The sequence below is a fragment of the Cherax quadricarinatus genome, chromosome 85, assembly GCF_038502225.1.
Source record: "Cherax quadricarinatus isolate ZL_2023a chromosome 85, ASM3850222v1, whole genome shotgun sequence".
NCBI classification, from domain to species: domain Eukaryota; kingdom Metazoa; phylum Arthropoda; class Malacostraca; order Decapoda; family Parastacidae; genus Cherax; species Cherax quadricarinatus.
In genome coordinates this window covers 11869180-11889821 of record NC_091376.1, presented here as the reverse complement: position 1 = coordinate 11889821, position 20642 = coordinate 11869180, and the positions used below count along the sequence as shown (strand labels likewise).

Genomic DNA, 20642 nt, shown 5'->3' with positions numbered 1-20642 from the left:
TTTATCATATTTTAATTGCAACTGTACACATTTTAAGGGTAGCAAGGGGCTAGTAACCCCTTCTCCTGTATAAAATACTAAATGTAGAAACAAAAGCTTTCGTATCCTACCTCGGCGGGATATGGCTAGTTTGTTGAAAAAAAAAAAATTAAGAATGTGCAAAACAAGAATTTATCATGAGAAGGCTGTGTTAAGTAAGTATTTAAATTCCAGCGCCTACAGGTACCCTATGCTTTAATTAGGCACTTTCAACTCCATCAGAAAAGATTAAAGATTAAAGGGAAATTTTATATACACCCTTAATACCTAATTAATAGCATGCATGCATGAGTGTTTGATTACCTAATTTTGTATGTATGCAATTACCTACAGTATTAGTGATTATTTAGACTTACTGGTATAAACCTGGAGGTAATCAAGTTTATCCAAGGAAGGGAAGTTCCACTTCCTTGAATAAAGAGTCCTTCATTTTCATCAAGGCACCCCTTTTGAAAGGTATAAGAGCAGAGCTATGCTCAAGGTGCCCCATCTTCAATGTTTAGTTTGTCACATATAATACTATGTTTAGCTTTTTACATATACTAATACTAGAGTTAGTAAAACACATCTGGTACAAGTATGTACCACCTTCTCTGGTATCAGATTTCAAAAGTTTCCCTTTAATTGTGAAGAGTTGCATTTTAGCATCCTTTTGGTACTATTTATTTTGTTTACAATTAAACTCTTATTCTCCCTGTTAAAGATGTTTTAAGCTCTCTTCACTCAAGTCACTTAGCAGAAAATATTTGAGCACTGAAGACAGAACTACACATACAACACTGCTCCTGTAACTACACATCTAAGTCATTCACTCAGAAATTCATGGAAATTTTATTACATGGCAGAATGAGTGTTTTTTTTTTTTTTTTTTTTTTTCAACAAGTCGGCCGTCTCCCACCGAGGCAGGGTGACCCAAAAAAGAAAGAAAATCCCCAAAAAGAAAATACTTTCATCATCATTCAACACTTTCACCACACTCGCACATTATCACTGTTTTTGCAGAGGTGCTCAGAATACAACAGTCTAGAAGCATAAACATATAAAGATACACAACATATCCCTCCAAACTGCCAATATCCCAAACCCCTCCTTTAAAGTGCAGGCATTGTACTTCCCATTTCCAGGACTCAAGTCCGACTATATGAAAATAACCGGTTTCCCTGAATCCCTTCACTAAATATTACCCTGCTCACACTCCAACAGATCGTCAGGTCCCAAGTACCATTCGTCTCCATTCACTCCTATCTAACACGCTCACGCACGCTTGCTGGAAGTCCAAGCCCCTTACCCACAAAACCTCCTTTACCCCCTCTCTCCAACCCTTTCGAGGACGACCCCTACCCCGCCTTCCTTCCCCTATAGATTTATATGCTTTCCATGTCATTCTACTGTGATCCATTCTCTCTAAATGACCAAACCACCTCAACAACCCCTCTTCTGCCCTCTGACTAATACTTTTATTAACTCCACACCTTCTCCTAATTTCCACACTCCGAATTTTCTGCATAATATTTACACCACACATTGCCCTTAAACAGGACATCTCCGCTGCCTCCAACCGTCTCCTCGCTGCTGCATTTACCACCCAAGCTTCACACCCATATAAGAGTGTTGGTACTACTATACTTTCATACATTCCCTTCTTTGCCTCCATAGATAACGTTTTTTGACTCCACATATACCTCAACGCACCACTCACCTTTTTTCCCTCATCAATTCTATGATTAACCTCATCCTTCATAAATCCATCCGCCGACACGTCAACTCCCAAGTATCTGAAAACATTCACTTCTTCCATACTCCTCCTCCCCAATTTGATATCCAATTTTTCTTTATCTAAATCATTTGACACCCTCATCACCTTACTCTTTTCTATGTTCACTTTCAACTTTCTACCTTTACACACATTCCCAAACTCATCCACTAACCTTTGCAATTTTTCTTTAGAATCTCCCATAAGCACAGTATCATCAGCAAAAAGTAACTGTGTCAATTCCCATTTTGAATTTGATTCCCCATAATTTAATCCCACCCCTCTCCCAAACACCCTAGCATTTACTTCCTTTACAACCCCATCTATAAATATATTAAACAACCATGGTGACATTACACATCCCTGTCTAAGACCTACTTTTACCGGGAAGTAGTCTCCCTCTCTTCTACACACCCTAACCTGAGCCTCACTATCCTCATAAAAACTCTTTACAGCATTTAATAACTTACCACCAATTCCATATACTTGCAACATCTGCCACATTGCTCCTCTATCCACTCTATCATATGCCTTTTCTAAATCCATAAATGCAATAAAAACTTCCCTATCTTTATCTAAATACTGTTCACATATATGCTTCAATGTAAACACCTGATCTACACATCCCCTACCCACTCTAAAACCTCCTTGCTCATCCGCAATCCTACATTCTGTCTTACCTCTAATTCTTTCAATTATAACCCTACCGTACACTTTTCCTGGTATACTCAGTAAGCTTATTCCTCTATAATTTTTACAGTCTCTTTTGTCCCCTTTCCCTTTATATAAAGGGACTATACATGCTCTCTGCCAATCCCTAGGTACCTTCCCCTCTTTCATACATTTATTAAACAAAAGTACCAACCACTCCAACACTATATCCCCCCCTGCTTTTAACATTTCTGTCATGATCCCATCAGTTCCAGCTGCTTTACCCCCTTTCATTTTACGTAATGCCTCACGTACCTCCCCCACACTTACATTCTGCTCTTCTTCACTCCTAAAAGATGGTATACCTCCCTGACCAGTGCATGAAATTACTGCCTCTGTTTCTTCCTTAACATTTAAAAGTTCCTCAAAATATTCTCGCCATCTACCCAATACCTCCATCTCCCCATCTACTAACTCCCCTACTCTGTTTTTAACTGACAAATCCATATTTTCCCTAGGCTTTCTTAACTTGTTTAACTCACTCCAAAATTTTTTCTTATTTTCATTAAAATTTCTTGACAGTGCCTCTCCCACTCTATCATCTGCTCTCCTTTTGCACTCTCTCACCACTCTCTTTACCTTTCTTTTACTCTCCATATACTCTGCTCTTCTTATAACACTTCTGCTTTGTAAAAACCTCTCATAAGCTACCTTTTTCTCTTTTATCACACCCTTTACTTCATCATTCCACCAATCACTCCTCTTTCCTCCTGCCCCCACCCTCCTATAACCACAAACTTCTGCCCCACATTCTAATACTGCATTTTTAAAACTATTCCAACCCTCTTCAACCCCCCCACTACTCATCTTTGCACTAGCCCACCTTTCTGCCAATAGTCGCTTATATCTCACCCGAACTTCCTCCTCCCTTAGTTTATACACTTTCACTTCCCTCTTACTTGTTGTTGCCACCTTCCTCTTTTCCCATCTACCTCTTACTCTAACTGTAGCTACAACTAAATAATGATCCGATATATCAGTTGCCCCTCTATAAACATGTACATCCTGGAGCCTACCCATCAACCTTTTATCCACCAATACATAATCTAATAAACTACTTTCATTACGTGCTACATCATACCTTGTATATTTATTTATCCTCTTTTTCATAAAATATGTATTACTTATTACCAAATTTCTTTCTACACATAGCTCAATTAAAGGCTCCCCATTTACATTTACCCCTGGCACCCCAAATTTACCTACTACTCCCTCCATAACATTTTTACCCACTTTAGCATTAAAATCCCCAACCACCATTACTCTCACACTTGATTCAAAACTCCCCACGCATTCACTCAACATTTCCCAAAATCTCTCTCTCTCCTCTACACTTCTCTCTTCTCCAGGTGCATACACGCTTATTATAACCCACTTTTCACATCCAATCTTTATTTTACTCCACATAATCCTTGAATTAATACATTTATAGTCCCTCTTTTCCTGCCATAGCTTATCCTTCAACATTATTGCTACTCCTTCTTTAGCTCTAACTCTATTTGAAACCCCTGACCTAATCCCATTTATTCCTCTCCACTGAAACTCTCCCACCCCCTTCAGCTTTGTTTCACTTAAAGCCAGGACATCCAGCTTCTTCTCATTCATAACATCCACAATCATCTCTTTCTTATCATCTGCACAACATCCACGCACATTCAGACTTCCCACTTTGACAATTTTCTTCTTCTACTTACACTTAGGTCACACTACACATACATGTACACATTTATTTATACACACTCATCTGAGTTTTCTTTGATTTTATCTTAATAGTTCTTGGTCTTATTAATTTTCCTTTTATATCCATGGGGAAGTGGAATAAGAATCTTTCCTCCGTAAGCCATGCGTGTTGTAAAAGTCAACTAAAATGCCGGGAACAATGGGCTAGTAACCCCTTTTCCTGTAAAGATTACTAAAAAGAATAAGAAGAAGAATGAGTGTATGGAAAGAAATATATAGTGTAGTACAGTACTTGCATATTTATTAGTCCATATGAAGACAAAGACATTACAGTCAATTGGTAGATCAATGGACAAACAGCAAACACTAAACTAATACTTAGAAAGGGTGATAGGGAGGACCCTTTAAATTATAGTCCTGCCTATCATCATCATTACTGAACAATCTTTAATAGTAAATTAATATTTTATTACAATTTCATAAATAGCTGATCATTTCCAACTTATCAATTATAATTTTACTATTTTAGGGAATATTCATATCTGTGCCTTTATTACTTTTTTACTTCCTGTCACGACCTTCTACTAGATTCACAAAAAAAAAAAAACTATTTAGTCTTTCAGCATTAAGAGTTAACCCAAAATGCTCAACATACTAAGAGCTTCCATACTGTTATACAGTATTTATATATACTGTAGTTTTGAAATAAACTGATCATTATAATTATTATTAGCTGCATGGGGAAGTGGAACAGAATTCTTCCCCCGTAAGCCATGCGTGTCGTAAGAGGCGACTAAAATGCCGGAGCAAGGGGCTAGTAACCCCTTCTCCTGTATAAATTACTAAATTTAAAAAGAGAAACTTTCGTTTTTCTTTTTGGGCCACCCTGCCTTGGTGGGATACGGCCGGTGTGTTGAAAGAAAGAAGTATCTAAAAAAGTAATGAGGAATTTGATGAAAACACCTGGAGAGCAAAGAACTACTGTTCAACAGGACAGTGCGAGATCAACAAAATCCTGTAACAGTGTATTTAGTACAGTTTAGTACTGTGTTAACAAATGTTCCATGACATGATAACTTACCAAAGTTACTGGCCAGTTTTGCTGAAAAATCCCTACTTTATACAATATCAGGCTTTTTGTAAAGAAGACTGTACAAAATCACTATAAAGGAGAGAACTTAGGAGAAAAGCATTTGCCTTAATTTTTGTCTATTTAAAATTCCAGATCTTCAAATCCCTTCCTCTGTATATTTACTCATAAAAGTGACACAATTACAAAATAACCCCTGTGTTCATATGAAGAGATCACCCACATGGTTATAAGCAATAATAAATAATCAAATTTTACAATACACAATACTGTATATGGATGTCATGCTTGTTAGGCAAATTTGCTGGTTAACTGGACACAGATTTGCCATACCAAGCATAAATTTCCTGTCGCAGCAAATTCAAGAAAATGAGTTTGATCATGAAATTAATACTGATGTTAAATTATATTAATTTTAGCAAGGTTGTTGCAAAGATACTTTTTTGGCAAAATAAAAAATTTGCATACCATGTTAATTCACATGAAAATATTAGATAAAAATTTAAAATACGTGTTTTAGAGGCTTGTTTAACTCACTGTATAGAGCATGTGTGAATACCTATGTATAGCTACAAGAGCAGAGCTAAGGGCATGGCATCTCATCATCAGCATTTAATCTATGTATTACATATTTTTTTAATTTCGAGTGATTGTAGCATTTACCACTAATTTAATTCTATTCTATTATTCTACCAGCATTTAGGAGAAAAGATTTTATTATCCCTTCTAAACCACTTTTTTTTCAGCTTATAACTGTAGCCTCTTGAGCTTGTTGATGATGCTAAGAAATCTTAAAGTATTTTCTCGAATGCATTTACTTACGATTTTATACGTTATTGGCTATTATATCTCCTTTCTCTCTATCAGCCAATGAGGGCACTTATAAAGATTTTGCCCTTTTTTTGTAACTTTTTTCTAGTTTTGGCAAACCATTTTGTAGTTGATCCTTGGACTTTTTCTATATTATCCACATTCATTAAGGCACAGATAAGACACAACCAGTGCATATTCCATTCCAATTTTAGTCTAATATACAGTGTGAACAGTTCTTTTAGCAATTTTCTATCCATCAACATGAAGACCATTTGTTTGCCAACAATGCATATGCCATCTTTCTTATAATTTTATTTATGTGATTTTCTGGCGAGTCTTACTGATGATGGCTCCTAGACTCTAGTAATGATCTGTTTCTACTCCACTCCAGTTGCTTCTTTACTGTGCAAATACTACATAGTCGTGACTGGCAATTTGTTCATAGTTTCAGGGGAAAATTTCTTTTAAAATTGGTTTATACCTACCATACGCCACTTACGGGCTATCCAGTCTACTTCTTTATCATTAAAACTTTTGATCACAATTATTTTTTTCTTATCACGCTTGCTTAATAGTTCCTTTAGCATACCTTGCAATCTTCATTCATCTGTTTATATTCTTTTCTATCTGCCGTGTTGCTAGACAGGCTACATCCACTGACTATTAGGACTTTCTGTTTTCTGTGTCTACCACTAGATTTGATAGCATATACAAACTTAGAAGTTTTTGTAGCATGAAGTTTCTTTCACAGATATTGCTAACTGTCCATCTTTCTTTCCTATTTTCCACATTGGGTAGTTTTCCATTTTACATTTAGAATGCTTTTACCAGTATGGTCTTAGTTAGGTTAAGTTTCTCATTTATAATGTCCATTTTTGACGGTAAAACACTGGAATGGGATACAAGAGAATGTAGTAAGTGCTACAGCCACTGGAGGCCTTTAAAAATTACATGACAAACTAAAGAACACAGATGAGAGACAATGAGTATAACTCAGCTACTATAACTACAGACAGGTACAGTAATTGCAAATAAGGCATTTCAAACACTGTATTAAACAAAACCTTGTATCAAGGAACAACAATGAATGCACATAGCCTATATGAATCTCCTACATTATGAAAAAACTGAAACCAGGATAATTTTTGAAAGAATGTACAAAAACTTAAGTGTGCTGCAGGAGTCGATTAAAGGCATTGTATGCCGATTCCAAATCAAAGATCATCTGTCGAACTTGAGTTTCTGACAAAGTCTCATCTGCTGTCATACCTTCCAGAGTCCCAATCCATTCCTTAACTTTTGCTCGGCCTTCAAAATCCTGTGGAGATGTGAGCAAGGCTTATAATATACAAATAAAAGAGAAATTATTAAATAATAAGGAAATCAAAACATGAGAAAGTTAATATATTAATCTCCCAGTCTTGTCTAGTTTGAACATCATACACAAAATTTTATGTAAAGTCTCACTGGATACTTTTCACCAGGTTTCTCCAGATAAAATCCTGATCTCATGAATATTCCAAATTTATGTCTTATGAAATATAGCAGTACCTTGACAAATACGATAGAAACAAAATTGGATTTAAGTGAAGCTAACTTGGGCAATTGTCCAGGAGCCCACACAAAGTCAAAATGAGAAGAGAACACTGAAAACCTACCTCCTGTGTGCAAAGCTCAACATCTGTAGGTAAACAATGACAACAGCTGAGAAATGAGAACAAAGACACTGGTAACAAAGGTTCATTTTAATAAAACACTGTATTAAAAGGATCCTCTGCAAGTGTCTATCCTCAATATTTTTGCTTAAACTACAAAATAGCTCTATAATCATTAGTAGTAGCAGCAACAACACTCTAAAGGAGGGGTTAGAGGTATCTGCTGTTTGAAGGGGCATCTTCATTGTCTTATTTGTATGCCCCTGGCAAGACAGTGATAATGTAAATGATGGTGAAATTGTTTCTTTTCAGGTCACCCTGCCTCAGTAGGAAATGTCCCGTGTGTTAAAAGAATATTGCTACTACTAATAATAAAAAATTTAACACCAGCTGTCTCCCACCAAGTCAGAGTGACCCAAAAAATAACAAAAGTTTTTCCTCTTTTTACATTTAATAAGATATACATGAGAATGGGCTACCAGCCCCTTACTCCCAGAATTTTAGTTGTCTCTTACGACACACACAGTTTATGGAGGAAGGATTCTTCTTCACTTCCCATGGAGAAATAATAATAATAAATTAATCCAGCAAAGAAACTCAGAAATTCAAATCTTGAGCCTTGTCTCTTTTCTGATAGTGATCTTTTTAAACACTTATCAAATTTGATAACGTACTTGTGGTATCACAGACAGTCTTGTCATGTTTTCTAGGAGGTCCTTCAAGTCTGGCTGCAGTTCATCATTTGCATTGATACCTAACCTCAGTTTGTCCATGACAGTGATGAACAACTGAACAAAAGAAAAGATTAAATTTCAAACTTATATTTAGAGTAATATAACTACTAATATAAAAAAAATTTAAACATGTAGTATATATTTATCTAATGAATTTTCTTGTCCATTCTGATACGATTTTTATTAACCTATTACATATCTCCCGTCATCTAACCTGAATTTCCAACTATCGGTAATTTTGAGCTACTTGTTTCAATAATTTTTTTCTTTATTAATTCTTTCAGTATTAAGTATTTTAGCCATTTTTATGCTTTAATATTTAGCTTATTGTACATGTGTGTGAAATTTATACAATACTGTGTGCAGTGTTCAATTTTTTATTACATACAAGACTATAAAAACTTTAAAATTTATTTATTTTATTTTGACTTAAAACCAGTATGAGTGAAAGAAAAACAATGTACCAGAAAGCTTACTGATTTCAAGAATAAAGTTTGCTACTTACAGATACTATATCAGCAATGCACTTGCTGGTATTGCCCTTGTCATCCTTAATGGTGATTGGACGATCTTCACGTATACGATCTAAAGCTGCTGGACAATCAAGCTGAAAATGTGAACATAAATGAAAAATTACAGAGTTGGTTATTATTTTTTTTTTTTATTATCACACCGGCCGATTCCCACCAAGGCAGGGTGGCCCGAAAAAGAAAAACTTTCACCATCATTCACTCCATCACTGTCTTGCCAGAAGGGTGCTTTACACTACAGTTTTTAAACTGCAACATTAACACCCCTCCTTCAGAGTGCAGGCACTGTACTTCCCATCTCCAGGACTCAAGTCCGGCCTGCCGGTTTCCCTGAATCCCTTCATAAATGTTACTTTGCTCACACTCCAACAGCACGTCAAGTATTAAAAACCATTTGTCTCCATTCACTCCTATCAAACACGCTCACGCATGCCTGCTGGAAGTCCAAGCCCCTCGCACACAAAACCTCCTTTACCCCCTCCCTCCAACCCTTCCTAGGCCGACCCCTACCCCGCCTTCCTTCCACTACAGACTGATACACTCTTGAAGTCATTCTGTTTCGCTCCATTCTCTCTACATGTCCGAACCACCTCAACAACCCTTCCTCAGCCCTCTGGACAACAGTTTTGGTAATCCCGCACCTCCTCCTAACTTCCAAACTACGAATTCTCTGCATTATATTCACACCACACATTGCCCTCAGACATGACATCTCCACTGCCTCCAGCCTTCTCCTCGCTGCAACATTCATCACCCACGCTTCACACCCATATAAGAGCGTTGGTAAAACTATACTCTCATACATTCCCCTCTTTGCCTCCAAGGACAAAGTTCTTTGTCTCCACAGACTCCTAAGTGCACCACTCACTCTTTTTCCCTCATCAATTCTATGATTCACCTCATCTTTCATAGACCCATCCGCTGACACGTCCACTCCCAAATATCTGAATACGTTCACCTCCTCCATACTCTCTCCCTCCAATCTGATATTCAATCTTTCATCACCTAATCTTTTTGTTATCCTCATAACCTTACTCTTTCTTGTATTCACCTTTAATTTTCTTCTTTTGCACACCCTACCAAATTCATCCACCAATCTCTGCAACTTCTCTTCAGAATCTCCCAAGAGCACAGTGTCATCAGCAAAGAGCAGCTGTGACAACTCCCACTTTGTGTGTGATTCTTTATCTTTTAACTCCACGCCTCTTGCCAAGACCCTCGCATTTACTTCTCTTACAACCCCATCTATAAATATATTAAACAACCACGGTGACATCACACATCCTTGTCTAAGGCCTACTTTTACTGGGAAAAAATTTCCCTCTTTCCTACATACTCTAACTTGAGCCTCACTATCCTCGTAAAAACTCTTCAGTGCTTTCAGTAACCTACCTCCTACACCATACACTTGCAACATCTGCCACATTGCCCCCCTATCCACCCTGTCATACGCCTTTTCCAAATCCATAAATGCCACAAAGACCTCTTTAGCCTTATCTAAATACTGTTCACTTATATGTTTCACTGTAAACACCTGGTCCACACACCCCCTACCTTTCCTAAAGCCTCCTTGTTCATCTGCTATCCTATTCTCCGTCTTACTCTTAATTCTTTCAATTATAACTCTACCATACACTTTACCAGGTACACTCAACAGACTTATCCCCCTATAATTTTTGCACTCTCTTTTATCCCCTTTGCCTTTATACAAAGGAACTATGCATGCTCTCTGCCAATCCCTAGGTACCTTACCCTCTTCCATACATTTATTAAATAATTGCACCAACCACTCCAAAACTATATCCCCACCTGCTTTTAACATTTCTATCTTTATCCCATCAATCCCGGCTGCCTTACCCCCTTTCATTTTACCTACTGCCTCACGAACTTCCCCCACACTCACAACTGGCTCTTCCTCACTCCTACAAGATGTTATTCCTCCTTGCCCTATACACGAAATCACAGCTTCCCTATCTTCATCAACATTTAACAATTCCTCAAAATATTCCTTCCATCTTCCCAATACCTCTAACTCTCCATTTAATAACTCTCCTCTCCTATTTTTAACTGACAAATCCATTTGTTCTCTAGGCTTTCTTAACTTGTTAATCTCACTCCAAAACTTTTTCTTATTTTCAACAAAATTTGTTGATAACATCTCACCCACTCTCTCATTTGCTCTCTTTTTACATTGCTTCACCACTCTCTTAACTTCTCTCTTTTTCTCCATATACTCTTCCCTCCTTGCATCACTTCTACTTTGTAAAAACTTCTCATATGCTAACTTTTTCTCCCTTACTACTCTCTTTACATCATCATTCCACCAATCGCTCCTCTTCCCTCCTGCACCCACTTTCCTGTAACCACAAACTTCTGCTGAACACTCTAACACTACATTTTTAAACCTACCCCATACCTCTTCGACCCCATTGCCTATGCTCTCATTAGCCCATCTATCCTCCAATAGCTGTTTATATCTTACCCTAACTGCCTCCTCTTTTAGTTTATGAACCTTCACCTCTCTCTTCCCTGATGCTTCTATTCTCCTTGTATCCCATCTACCTTTTACTCTCAGTGTAGCTACAACTAGAAAGTGATCTGATATATCTGTGGCCCCTCTATAAACATGTACATCCTGAAGTCTACTCAACAGTCTTTTATCTACCAATACATAATCCAACAAACTACTGTCATTTCGCCCTACATCATATCGTGTATACTTATTTATCCTCTTTTTCTTAAAATATGTATTACCTATAACTAAACCCCTTTCTATACAAAGTTCAATCAAAGGGCTCCCATTATCATTTACACCTGGCACCCCAAACTTACCTACCACACCCTCTCTAAAAGTTTCTCCTACTTTAGCATTCAAGTCCCCTACCACAATTACTCTCTCACTTGGTTCAAAGGCTCCTATACATTCACTTAACATCTCCCAAAATCTCTCTCTCTCCTCTGCATTCCTCTCTTCTCCAGGTGCATACACGCTTATTATGACCCACTTCTCGCATCCAACCTTTACTTTAATCCACATAATTCTTGAATTTACACATTCATATTCTCTTTTCTCCTTCCATAACTGATCATTTAACATTACTGCTACCCCTTCCTTTGCTCTAACTCTCTCAGATACTCCAGATTTAATCCCATTTATTTCCCCCCACTGAAACTCTCCTACCCCCTTCAGCTTTGTTTCGCTTAGGGCCAGGACATCCAACTTCTTTTCATTCATAACATCAGCAATCATCTGTTTCTTGTCATCCGCACTACATCCACGCACATTTAAGCAACCCAGTTTTATAAAGTTTTTCTTCTTCTCTTTTTTAGTAATTGTATACAGGAGAAGGGGTTACTAGCCCATTGCTCCCGGCATTTTAGTCGCCTCATACGACACGCATGGCTTACGGAGGAAAGATTCTTTTCCACTTCCCCATGGACAATAGAAGAAATAAAAAAGAACAAGAGCTATTTAGAAAAAGGAGAAAAACCTAGATGTATGTATATATATATATGCATGTGCGTGTCTGTGAAGTGTGACCAAAGTGTAAGTAGGAGTAGCAAGATATCCCTGTTATCTTAGCGTGTTTATGAGACAGAAAAAGAAACCAGCAATCCTACCATCATGCAAAACAGTTACAGGTTTTTGTTTCACAGTCATCTGGCAGGACGGTAGTACTTCCCTGGGTGGTTGCTGTCTACCAACCTACTACCTACAGAGTTGGTTATCTGTGTAGCAAATTCATTTTTTTATGCAAAAATCAGAGGTACCACTTTTCCCAGTGATTTTTTTTTATACGCTTCTCTTATGTATTTAATGCTTTAATCCATTTTCTACACCTTTATATCTAACATTAATATTTTTTCCACAAGGTCTGTATTTCACCATATTTCTTACCATTAATTTACTGTCATGTGTTTGCTGAAAGTAATCATTGGTTTCTCACTATTGATACCATTAACATCTTGTCCCAACTTGCTGTATCTTCTCCATCTCTATTCAATCACTCCACAAAACTGAAGATCACGGAATCAGTTTCAAATAACATGTAATTCTTTTGTAATTAACCATTTGTCATCAGCAACCTTTCTTATTGTACTTATTACTGAAGTTAACTAACTGCATATGAAGTCCTACTTAATAGTCTATGTCAAGTTCTTAAGTAACATTTAAGCCTTATAATTAGTTTGCCTAATATGCAGTGCAGAATTAATGGCCTTCTTTTGTGCCTACCAATGCTTTATTAAATGTAAACTGCATTATTTGTACTGCATATAGAAATAAAAATTGCATTGTATTATAATACTTGACCTGGTCTTTGCTAGAAAGAAAAAAAATTCAATAAAATGTATGTAAACCCATTAAGAAGGAGCATTCACATTCTACTGAAAATAACTTATGCTCTGAAACATGACTTAATAAAGACTAAATCATAAGAAAGAAAAATGCAATTCTTTAAAGCAGTATTTGACTAAAAATATTAATAAAATTATCATTAATAATAATAATGACAAACTGATTAACAATCATAAAAAGAGTATAAATAATTTTTACCAAGAATTCTGTAATATTTACAGAATTGAAATTAAACAGTCTAGTCCAAAAAAGGGTACGTATATGAAGAAATATTAAAGAATAGTTTAAGGGAAAGTCTGGAGGGCTGTGAAAATATAAAAAAAAAAAGGACTTGCAACAAACATAGGAAGTGGGACAATCCAAAGACTTATCAGAGAAACAAAAAAACCCAGAAATGAGCAAACAAATAATGTAAATCAAGAAATTTGTTGCAAGTCTCATGAAAGATGAATTAGTATGAGAGGATGAGTTGGTATAGAGGTAAGATACAATCTCACTATTGCTTACAACTTATAGACAATTGTAGAGCAGAATAAAAAAAAGTTTTCTATGTAAATTAGCTAGAAAACTAACCTTGTACTTTTTGACAAAGGCTTCCACTGTAGGGTATTCATCACACTGTACCAGTTTAAAGGCAGCTTTATATTGAACAAGTAGTTTGCTGCACCAGGCTGTGTACTCCTTGGGTGGAACCACATCCTAAAAACCAACATCAAAAGACTGTAGAAAATATATTTTACTGCTAACATTAAAATAATGACTAAGAAATAAAATAAAAATATAATTACTATACAGGTGGGCCTGTAAAGTGAAACATAGCCTTTTTTCAATGCCTCAACAGAGCTACATTAATCATACATAAATAACCTGCAGAGAGGAGAGGGGGCTTACAACGACATTTCAGACCGACTTGGACCATTAAGAGTTATTTGTGAATAGTTCCAGTCACGGTATTGTGCCTTTTTGTTATTTATCTACATAATCATACATTAAGGTTGGAACAATTACTTTTCTAGCTGATGTTTAAAACATGTTTCATTAAGTTTCCTGTCTTACAACACAACACTAGGTACCATAGTTACCAACCTTAATGTACATCTTCTCCAGAGATTGTAGAGTATTCATAACAGCATAGAGCTCAGCAAGGTTGTCATACCTGAAAAAAAAATTAAGATTATAATTCAATCCTTCACTTATGATCTATTAACAAAATGTCATAATATATAATGTTATTACAGTATAATATGTAACTTAATTTGAAAAAATACGTCATAATACCATGGCTAGGAGGAACTTCAAGAATCCTATAAATCAGAAATGATAACTGGAAAATGTTTCAGTGTATTCAGGATAATTGTTGCAAGTGAGAAGGAACAAGTTGAATGCCAGAAGATGGAGCAAGATCAGAGCAAATAAAGAGGCAGACACTGCCATTAGCCATTACATTTGATGATCAAACCATTTGTTAATATACTGGGAAGAGAGTATCTACAGGAGCAAATCTAAGGTCATGGTCAGGATGGTGTGCATTAGTGCCAGTTCACAAAATCAAGACAAGGTGGGAAGATAATTTTAGAATAGGGTATGCTTTTACAGTTGAAACTTCAAATCTACTCAGTAGCCTTTAGTAAACCATAGAGTCAAATCTAGGAAGAAAAATGCTTGAAATTACCTTACATGGTGACACTTATTAAGAACACTTATTAAGCAACACTTATTAAGAATTCTCTGGAAGCCAAAACATTCCCAGAAACATATGTATAACAAAATGAGCAAGGGTTATACCAATCTACAATGGGGAGAATCCCAATGACATAAAAATCAATTGGTACAAGAAAATTTCTAACCAAATGATCCTAGATAAATTATAAATTCCTGAATCTATAACTAGACAAATGAAACCAGCCCACATATCCAGAACCCAACAAAAGCTTCAAAAACAGAGCCCATTCAGCCTATGCTGGATTAGGCACTAATCTACCTCTATTCCACAGTGTTTGTGCTAGTGCATCTACAACAGCAAACTAGTTATATGTCTTAATCTCAAGATAATTTTTCTTTACAAAATATTTTATCAATCCGAGAACTAACAAATTCTAGCACTTTAATTAACTTTACAAATTTACCACAGCTCAAGTTCATTATATTATCTAATCTAAGTTTTTCATTAGTTTTCCTGATATTTTTTTTTTGTTTTCTAGACACCCTTAATGTACATTATTATTATTATTACATTAATTGGGAAGAACTATCCAGTAGGGGTTATACAGAGCTTAGGGGAATGGAGGGCATTCAGACAATTCAAGAGATTGGAGCACAAGTCCAATTCCCCAGATCAAGAGCCCTTCATAAGCATCAAGGAACTTCATTCAAGGGAACACCTAATGAGCACTATTTACATCAACTTTCAAAAAATATAAAATATATGCCCAAAATGCAGTGCAGCATCATGGGCTTTTCAGAAAAGAGAATAAACAAATTGGAAAACCATCAATGTATTTTATTACTTTTATGTGATTTCAAAAATAAATTTTCTCCATCATGTACTTTAAAAGTTCTAATCTCACACCAATCTAGCATTAAAAAATACAAATAATGATCACTGATATATTTATTCAAAATAATCAAACAACATACAGCATAAAAGACATATGAACAGAGTAAACCTTCTAGTTATTGACATTTCACTCTCGGTGGAGCTTTATTAGGTACAGTACATATTTCATAAAGCTCCACAGAGAGTGTATACCTGGAGAGGGTTTCGGGATCAATGCCCCCGTGGCCTGGCCCATGACCAGGCCTCGTGGTGGATCAGGGCCTGATCAATCAGGCTGTTACTGCTGGCCTCACATTAACCAACGTACAAACCACAACTCGGCTGATCAGATACTGACTTTCTGTGCCTGTCCAGCGCCTTCTTGAAGACAGCCAGGGGTCTATTGGTAATCCCTCTTATGTATTCTGGGAGGCAGTTGAACAGTTGAGTGAAATGAAATATCTTTAAATAAAGGGCTTACTCTATCCACGTGTTTTATATTTACCATTTGTTGGCTTCTGCCCAAATAACATATATATAACAAATAAAAGAACATTATTTACTAGTAAACACTCACTTTTCTCTTTCCCGAGCATTAGTATAAAGCTTAACCTCTTCATAAAGCTCAGGGCGATTATGATCTGAAAAAAAAAAAGCTTTCAGTAAAGGCTAATATAATATACAAAGATGTTAAACATAAATATCAGCTGTTCCTAATTCAATCACAATGATTAAGATAAGATTTTATTTGGATTTTTAACCCAGAGATAATCCAGGATGACACAATAAATTCAGTGGGACATCAAGGACTGTGTCTTATTTCCATTGGGAACTTAGAAATGCCATCCCCAGGCTGCAACTCACAACAACCAGCTAGCATTCAGGTACCTAGTTACTGCTAGGTGAACATACCCAACATTTCACCTGCACTGAAGACTGATCCCAAACACCTCAGTGTAAAAAACTTGCATTTGTGGTCACAGTGGTGCCTATGCTAACCTTCCTATGGTGTAGAAATATACCTAGTTGAACGAATCTTATTGTGGCTAGCTGGTCCAGTGGCTAATGCGACGGTCTGGAGTTTTGAGAGTCTCTGACCGCAGGTTCAAATCCCGCCCATGGTATGGTTTGTTTTCAATCGTGTCATTACGATTTCACGAGTCACCTCAGTGTAAGCTGAGGAAGCTACCAACCAAGCCACAAGCACCTCTGCAGCTCAGTCTCGTTAGGGCGTGTTTCCTTAAGACACCTGCGATCATTGTTCACCTAACAATAAATTGGTACCTGGGTGTTAGCTGACTGGTTTGGGTCACATCCTGGGGACAAAATTACCCTAAGTTGCCAAAAATACTCTGCATAATCAGGGGCTTTCTATATAGTATGTCACTGATGTCAGTTACATGGGCCCTGTGGCCTGGCTGGCAAAGCTCTCGCTTCACACACTGAGGGTCCAGGTTTGATTCCCAGCAGGGTGGAAACATTGGATACATCTCCTTACACCTGTTGTCCCGGTCACCTAGCAGCAAGTAGGTATGTGGGTGTTAGTTGACTGGTGTGGGTCACATCTTGGGGGACAAGATTAAGGACCCCAATAGAAATAAGACAGTCCTCGATGACGCACTGACTTTCTTGGGTTATCCTGGGTGGCTAACCCTCCGGGGCTAAAAATCCGAACAAAAACTTATCTTACCTCGTGGTCCGTATAAGTTGTATCGTGTACTTGTAGAAATAATGATTGTTATATTATTATTATTACTGGGGTCCTTAGTACCTAAATAAATTTACTTACCTAATAAGGGGTTTTTTATAAAGTACCTATATGTCAGTCACCTCAACTGTGTAATATACTCCACTTTATATTATTATTATTATAATCAAAAAGAAGTGCTAAACCTACAAGGGTCATACAGCTCCACTTTATACAAATTATTATAATCAAGGGGAAGCGCTAAACCCGTAGGATTATACAGCGCCTATTGGGGGATGGAAGGTATTTAGGCTTAATTCATGGAACTGGAGCACAGATCCAGTACCCTAGATCAAGAGCCCCTCACCAGCATCAAGGAACCTTCCTTAAGGGGTCCACTTTATATGAATAAAGTTTTTGTATATAAATATTACCCTGAGTAGTGTTGGAAGACAAGGCACCGAACATTGCTGTGTAATGGCAGACTTCACGCTAGTTATGTCTTTCCTCTATATATGTAGGACCACCACACACTTTCCTTCTTTGTAGCAAGTGTGAGGTGTAAGTAGGAGAGAGAGAGTGTGTGTGGCTGTAAGTAGGAGACACTTAAATAAGAGATGTCAGGTGCACAGCTGACTCTTCTTTTTGTTGTTGAGATTGTTAAGAGTCACCAAAGTTTACACCTTATTGAACCCGGGTTCACGGGAGTCAGGGGAGACATTAGTTTCTCACCTATGTGTGGTTGCAGGGGTCGATCCATAGCTTCTGGCCCCGTAAATGGACATAGATGCAACTAAATTTATTTAAGTACTGGTATACATAAAAACAATTATCATACATAGTGTAAATAATTTAGGATAACCCAGAATAAGTCAGACAATGTGACTTATTTCCTTTGAACCCCAATGAAACATGTCACTGTTAGTAAGTAAGTAAGTAAGTAAGTAAGTTTATTCAGGTATACACAAATACAGTTACATAGAATTATCATACATAGCAGCATGTGTAGAGAACCTAGGATAACCCAAAAAAGTCAGACAGAGTGACTTATTTCCATTGGGGTCCTTGTTAGTGGCTTTCTTTGTGGTTAACAATATTTCACTACATGTAAACTACACATTGTATACTATGCAAAAAAGGAAAATTTTGAATTTCATTTTGAATGAAGAGGACTGGGCTTTCTTGCTGGCTCCATGAGATCTGGTAAGGCGAGACACCATGGAAAAATTTATGAGAGTAGAAAGGACCCCAATAGAATAAGTAAGTAAGTAAGTAAGTTTATTCAGGTATACACAAATACAGTTACATAGAATTATCATACATAGCAGCATATGTGTAGAGAACCTAGGATAACCCATTCAGTCATTTTGACTTGTTTTGGGGTAATGCTAGGTTCTCAACACATACGCTGCTTTGTGTGATAATCTATGTAACTGTATTTGTGTATACCTGAATAAACTTACTAAAGGGACAGCTGCAAAGTGCAAATTTCAGGAACAAGCAGGAGTTAGCAAGTGAAGCTTCTACAGACATTTGAAGTGGCATCTTGCACAGATGTTTGTCAGATTCCATAGAAGAAGAAATTGGAGTGCAGAGGTAGCTTTATTCTGCCATAATTGGCAGAAAGAATTAAGAATGATCTCCGTTGTTCCTCTTATGGCGACTGACTGCTCAAAATTGAGCTATACGTAAGTTTATTCAGGTATACACAAATACAGCTACATAGATTATCATACATAGCAGCATATATGCAGAGAACCTAGCATAACCCAAAAAAGTCAGTGATTTATTTCCATTGGGATGATAGAGACAGGATCTATACATAGTTTTAAGAACAGGTATGATAGGGCTCATGCAGCCAGGAGAGGGGGAAAAACCTTTACTGGACAGGAAAGAAGTCATATTTCTAACATTTGTTCATTAGCTTCCTTTCTTATTGTACACATAATTGTGGTGAAATGCATAAGTAGTCTTTAAGTATTAGGATTAGTTTGCTTTGTTTGTACCTAACAATGCTTTATTGCATCTAAACTACATTATTTTTGTACTGTATAAAAATAAATGAAAATGTGAATCTTGAACTGAGTACACAACACTGGAATCAACACCAACAGGCTTTTGGTTGGCCTAGAAGAACCTGGTGATGGACCTGACTAACTGGTGAGCAGCAGCAGCAGCAGCAGCAGGAAGAAGGAGTGTCAGTGTGTGATGACACAGCTCCTAGAGAAGGAAAACATGGGAATTTCATCACTAATGTACGAGAGTTTATTTAGGCACAGGTACACATAAGTACAATTATCATACACAGTGTAAATTACCTAGGATAACCCAACAAAGTCAAAGTGATTTATTTCCATTTACGTCCTTGTATTTCCAGGGGTAAGTAAGGTTAGACATTAAACCTTCACTAATACTAAGTCTCAGCGGGGCCAGGAGCTGAGAATCGACTCCTGCACCCTAAAATAGGTGAAGTTTCTCATAACAAACACCAGCTCCACCTACCTAAATTTTTATTTATTTTTCCTCTCTCATAAAGTACAAAATTGGGTGAGAAATCTTTTGATCCGAGGAAGTGGACGCACCCTTTCCTTATCAAAACTAAATATTAAAGGAACCATCACCCCTACGGGTTTAACTCTTCCATATGGATATTATAACAGTAAAAATACTTGAGTGAATATTAGTAATACCGAGAATAATTATATAAATAATTAAATATATATATTAAAGTTTCTAAAGGAATATTTTAGCTTGACAAAGTTAACATTATTTTCAAAAATATAATATTTTCCAGTCAATTTTCGTACGAATATAATATTTTCTTCGTAATTTTTTTATAATAAGTAATTATAATATTGTTTGTACATATATTTAATACTGCTGTTTGAAAATGTATTAAAATAATGTTATGCAGATATACTTCTTTATATAACATTTTAACAATAATTTAATTATAAATTGCACATAACAATACATATAAGAACATTATATATATATATAAATATAATTTGTAATATAAATTAGTTTTCTTGGTGAGGTAGTTGATAATATTTGTTC

The 20642-nt window shown here is 36.5% G+C and overlaps 1 protein-coding gene across 1 annotated transcript; it reads right to left on the bottom strand.

Moving 5' to 3' along the window:
- Positions 1 to 6274: 6274 nt before the first annotated feature.
- Positions 6275 to 18232, bottom strand: Vps28 (vacuolar protein sorting 28). The gene is made up of 7 exons (XM_053797742.2): positions 18020 to 18232; positions 16476 to 16539; positions 14449 to 14518; positions 13936 to 14061; positions 8981 to 9082; positions 8416 to 8529; positions 6275 to 7404 (listed from the first exon to the last, which is right to left on the bottom strand). The coding sequence occupies exons 1-7, from the start codon at positions 18051 to 18053 to the stop codon at positions 7252 to 7254; spliced, it is 663 nt and encodes a 220-aa protein (XP_053653717.1). The 5' UTR covers positions 18054 to 18232; the 3' UTR covers positions 6275 to 7251.
- Positions 18233 to 20642: the final 2410 nt, after the last annotated feature.

Coding starts and splice junctions, on each gene's coding strand:
- Vps28 (XM_053797742.2), bottom strand. CDS start 18,053: ATGTTCGGTGCCTTGTCTTCCAACACTACTCAGG. Junction 14,519..16,475: donor AATGCTCGGGAAAGAGAAAA/GTGAGTGTTTAC, acceptor TTTTTTTTTCAG/GTATGACAACCTTGCTGAGC. Junction 14,062..14,448: donor TGGAGAAGATGTACATTAAG/GTTGGTAACTAT, acceptor GTTGGTTTTTAG/GATGTGGTTCCACCCAAGGA.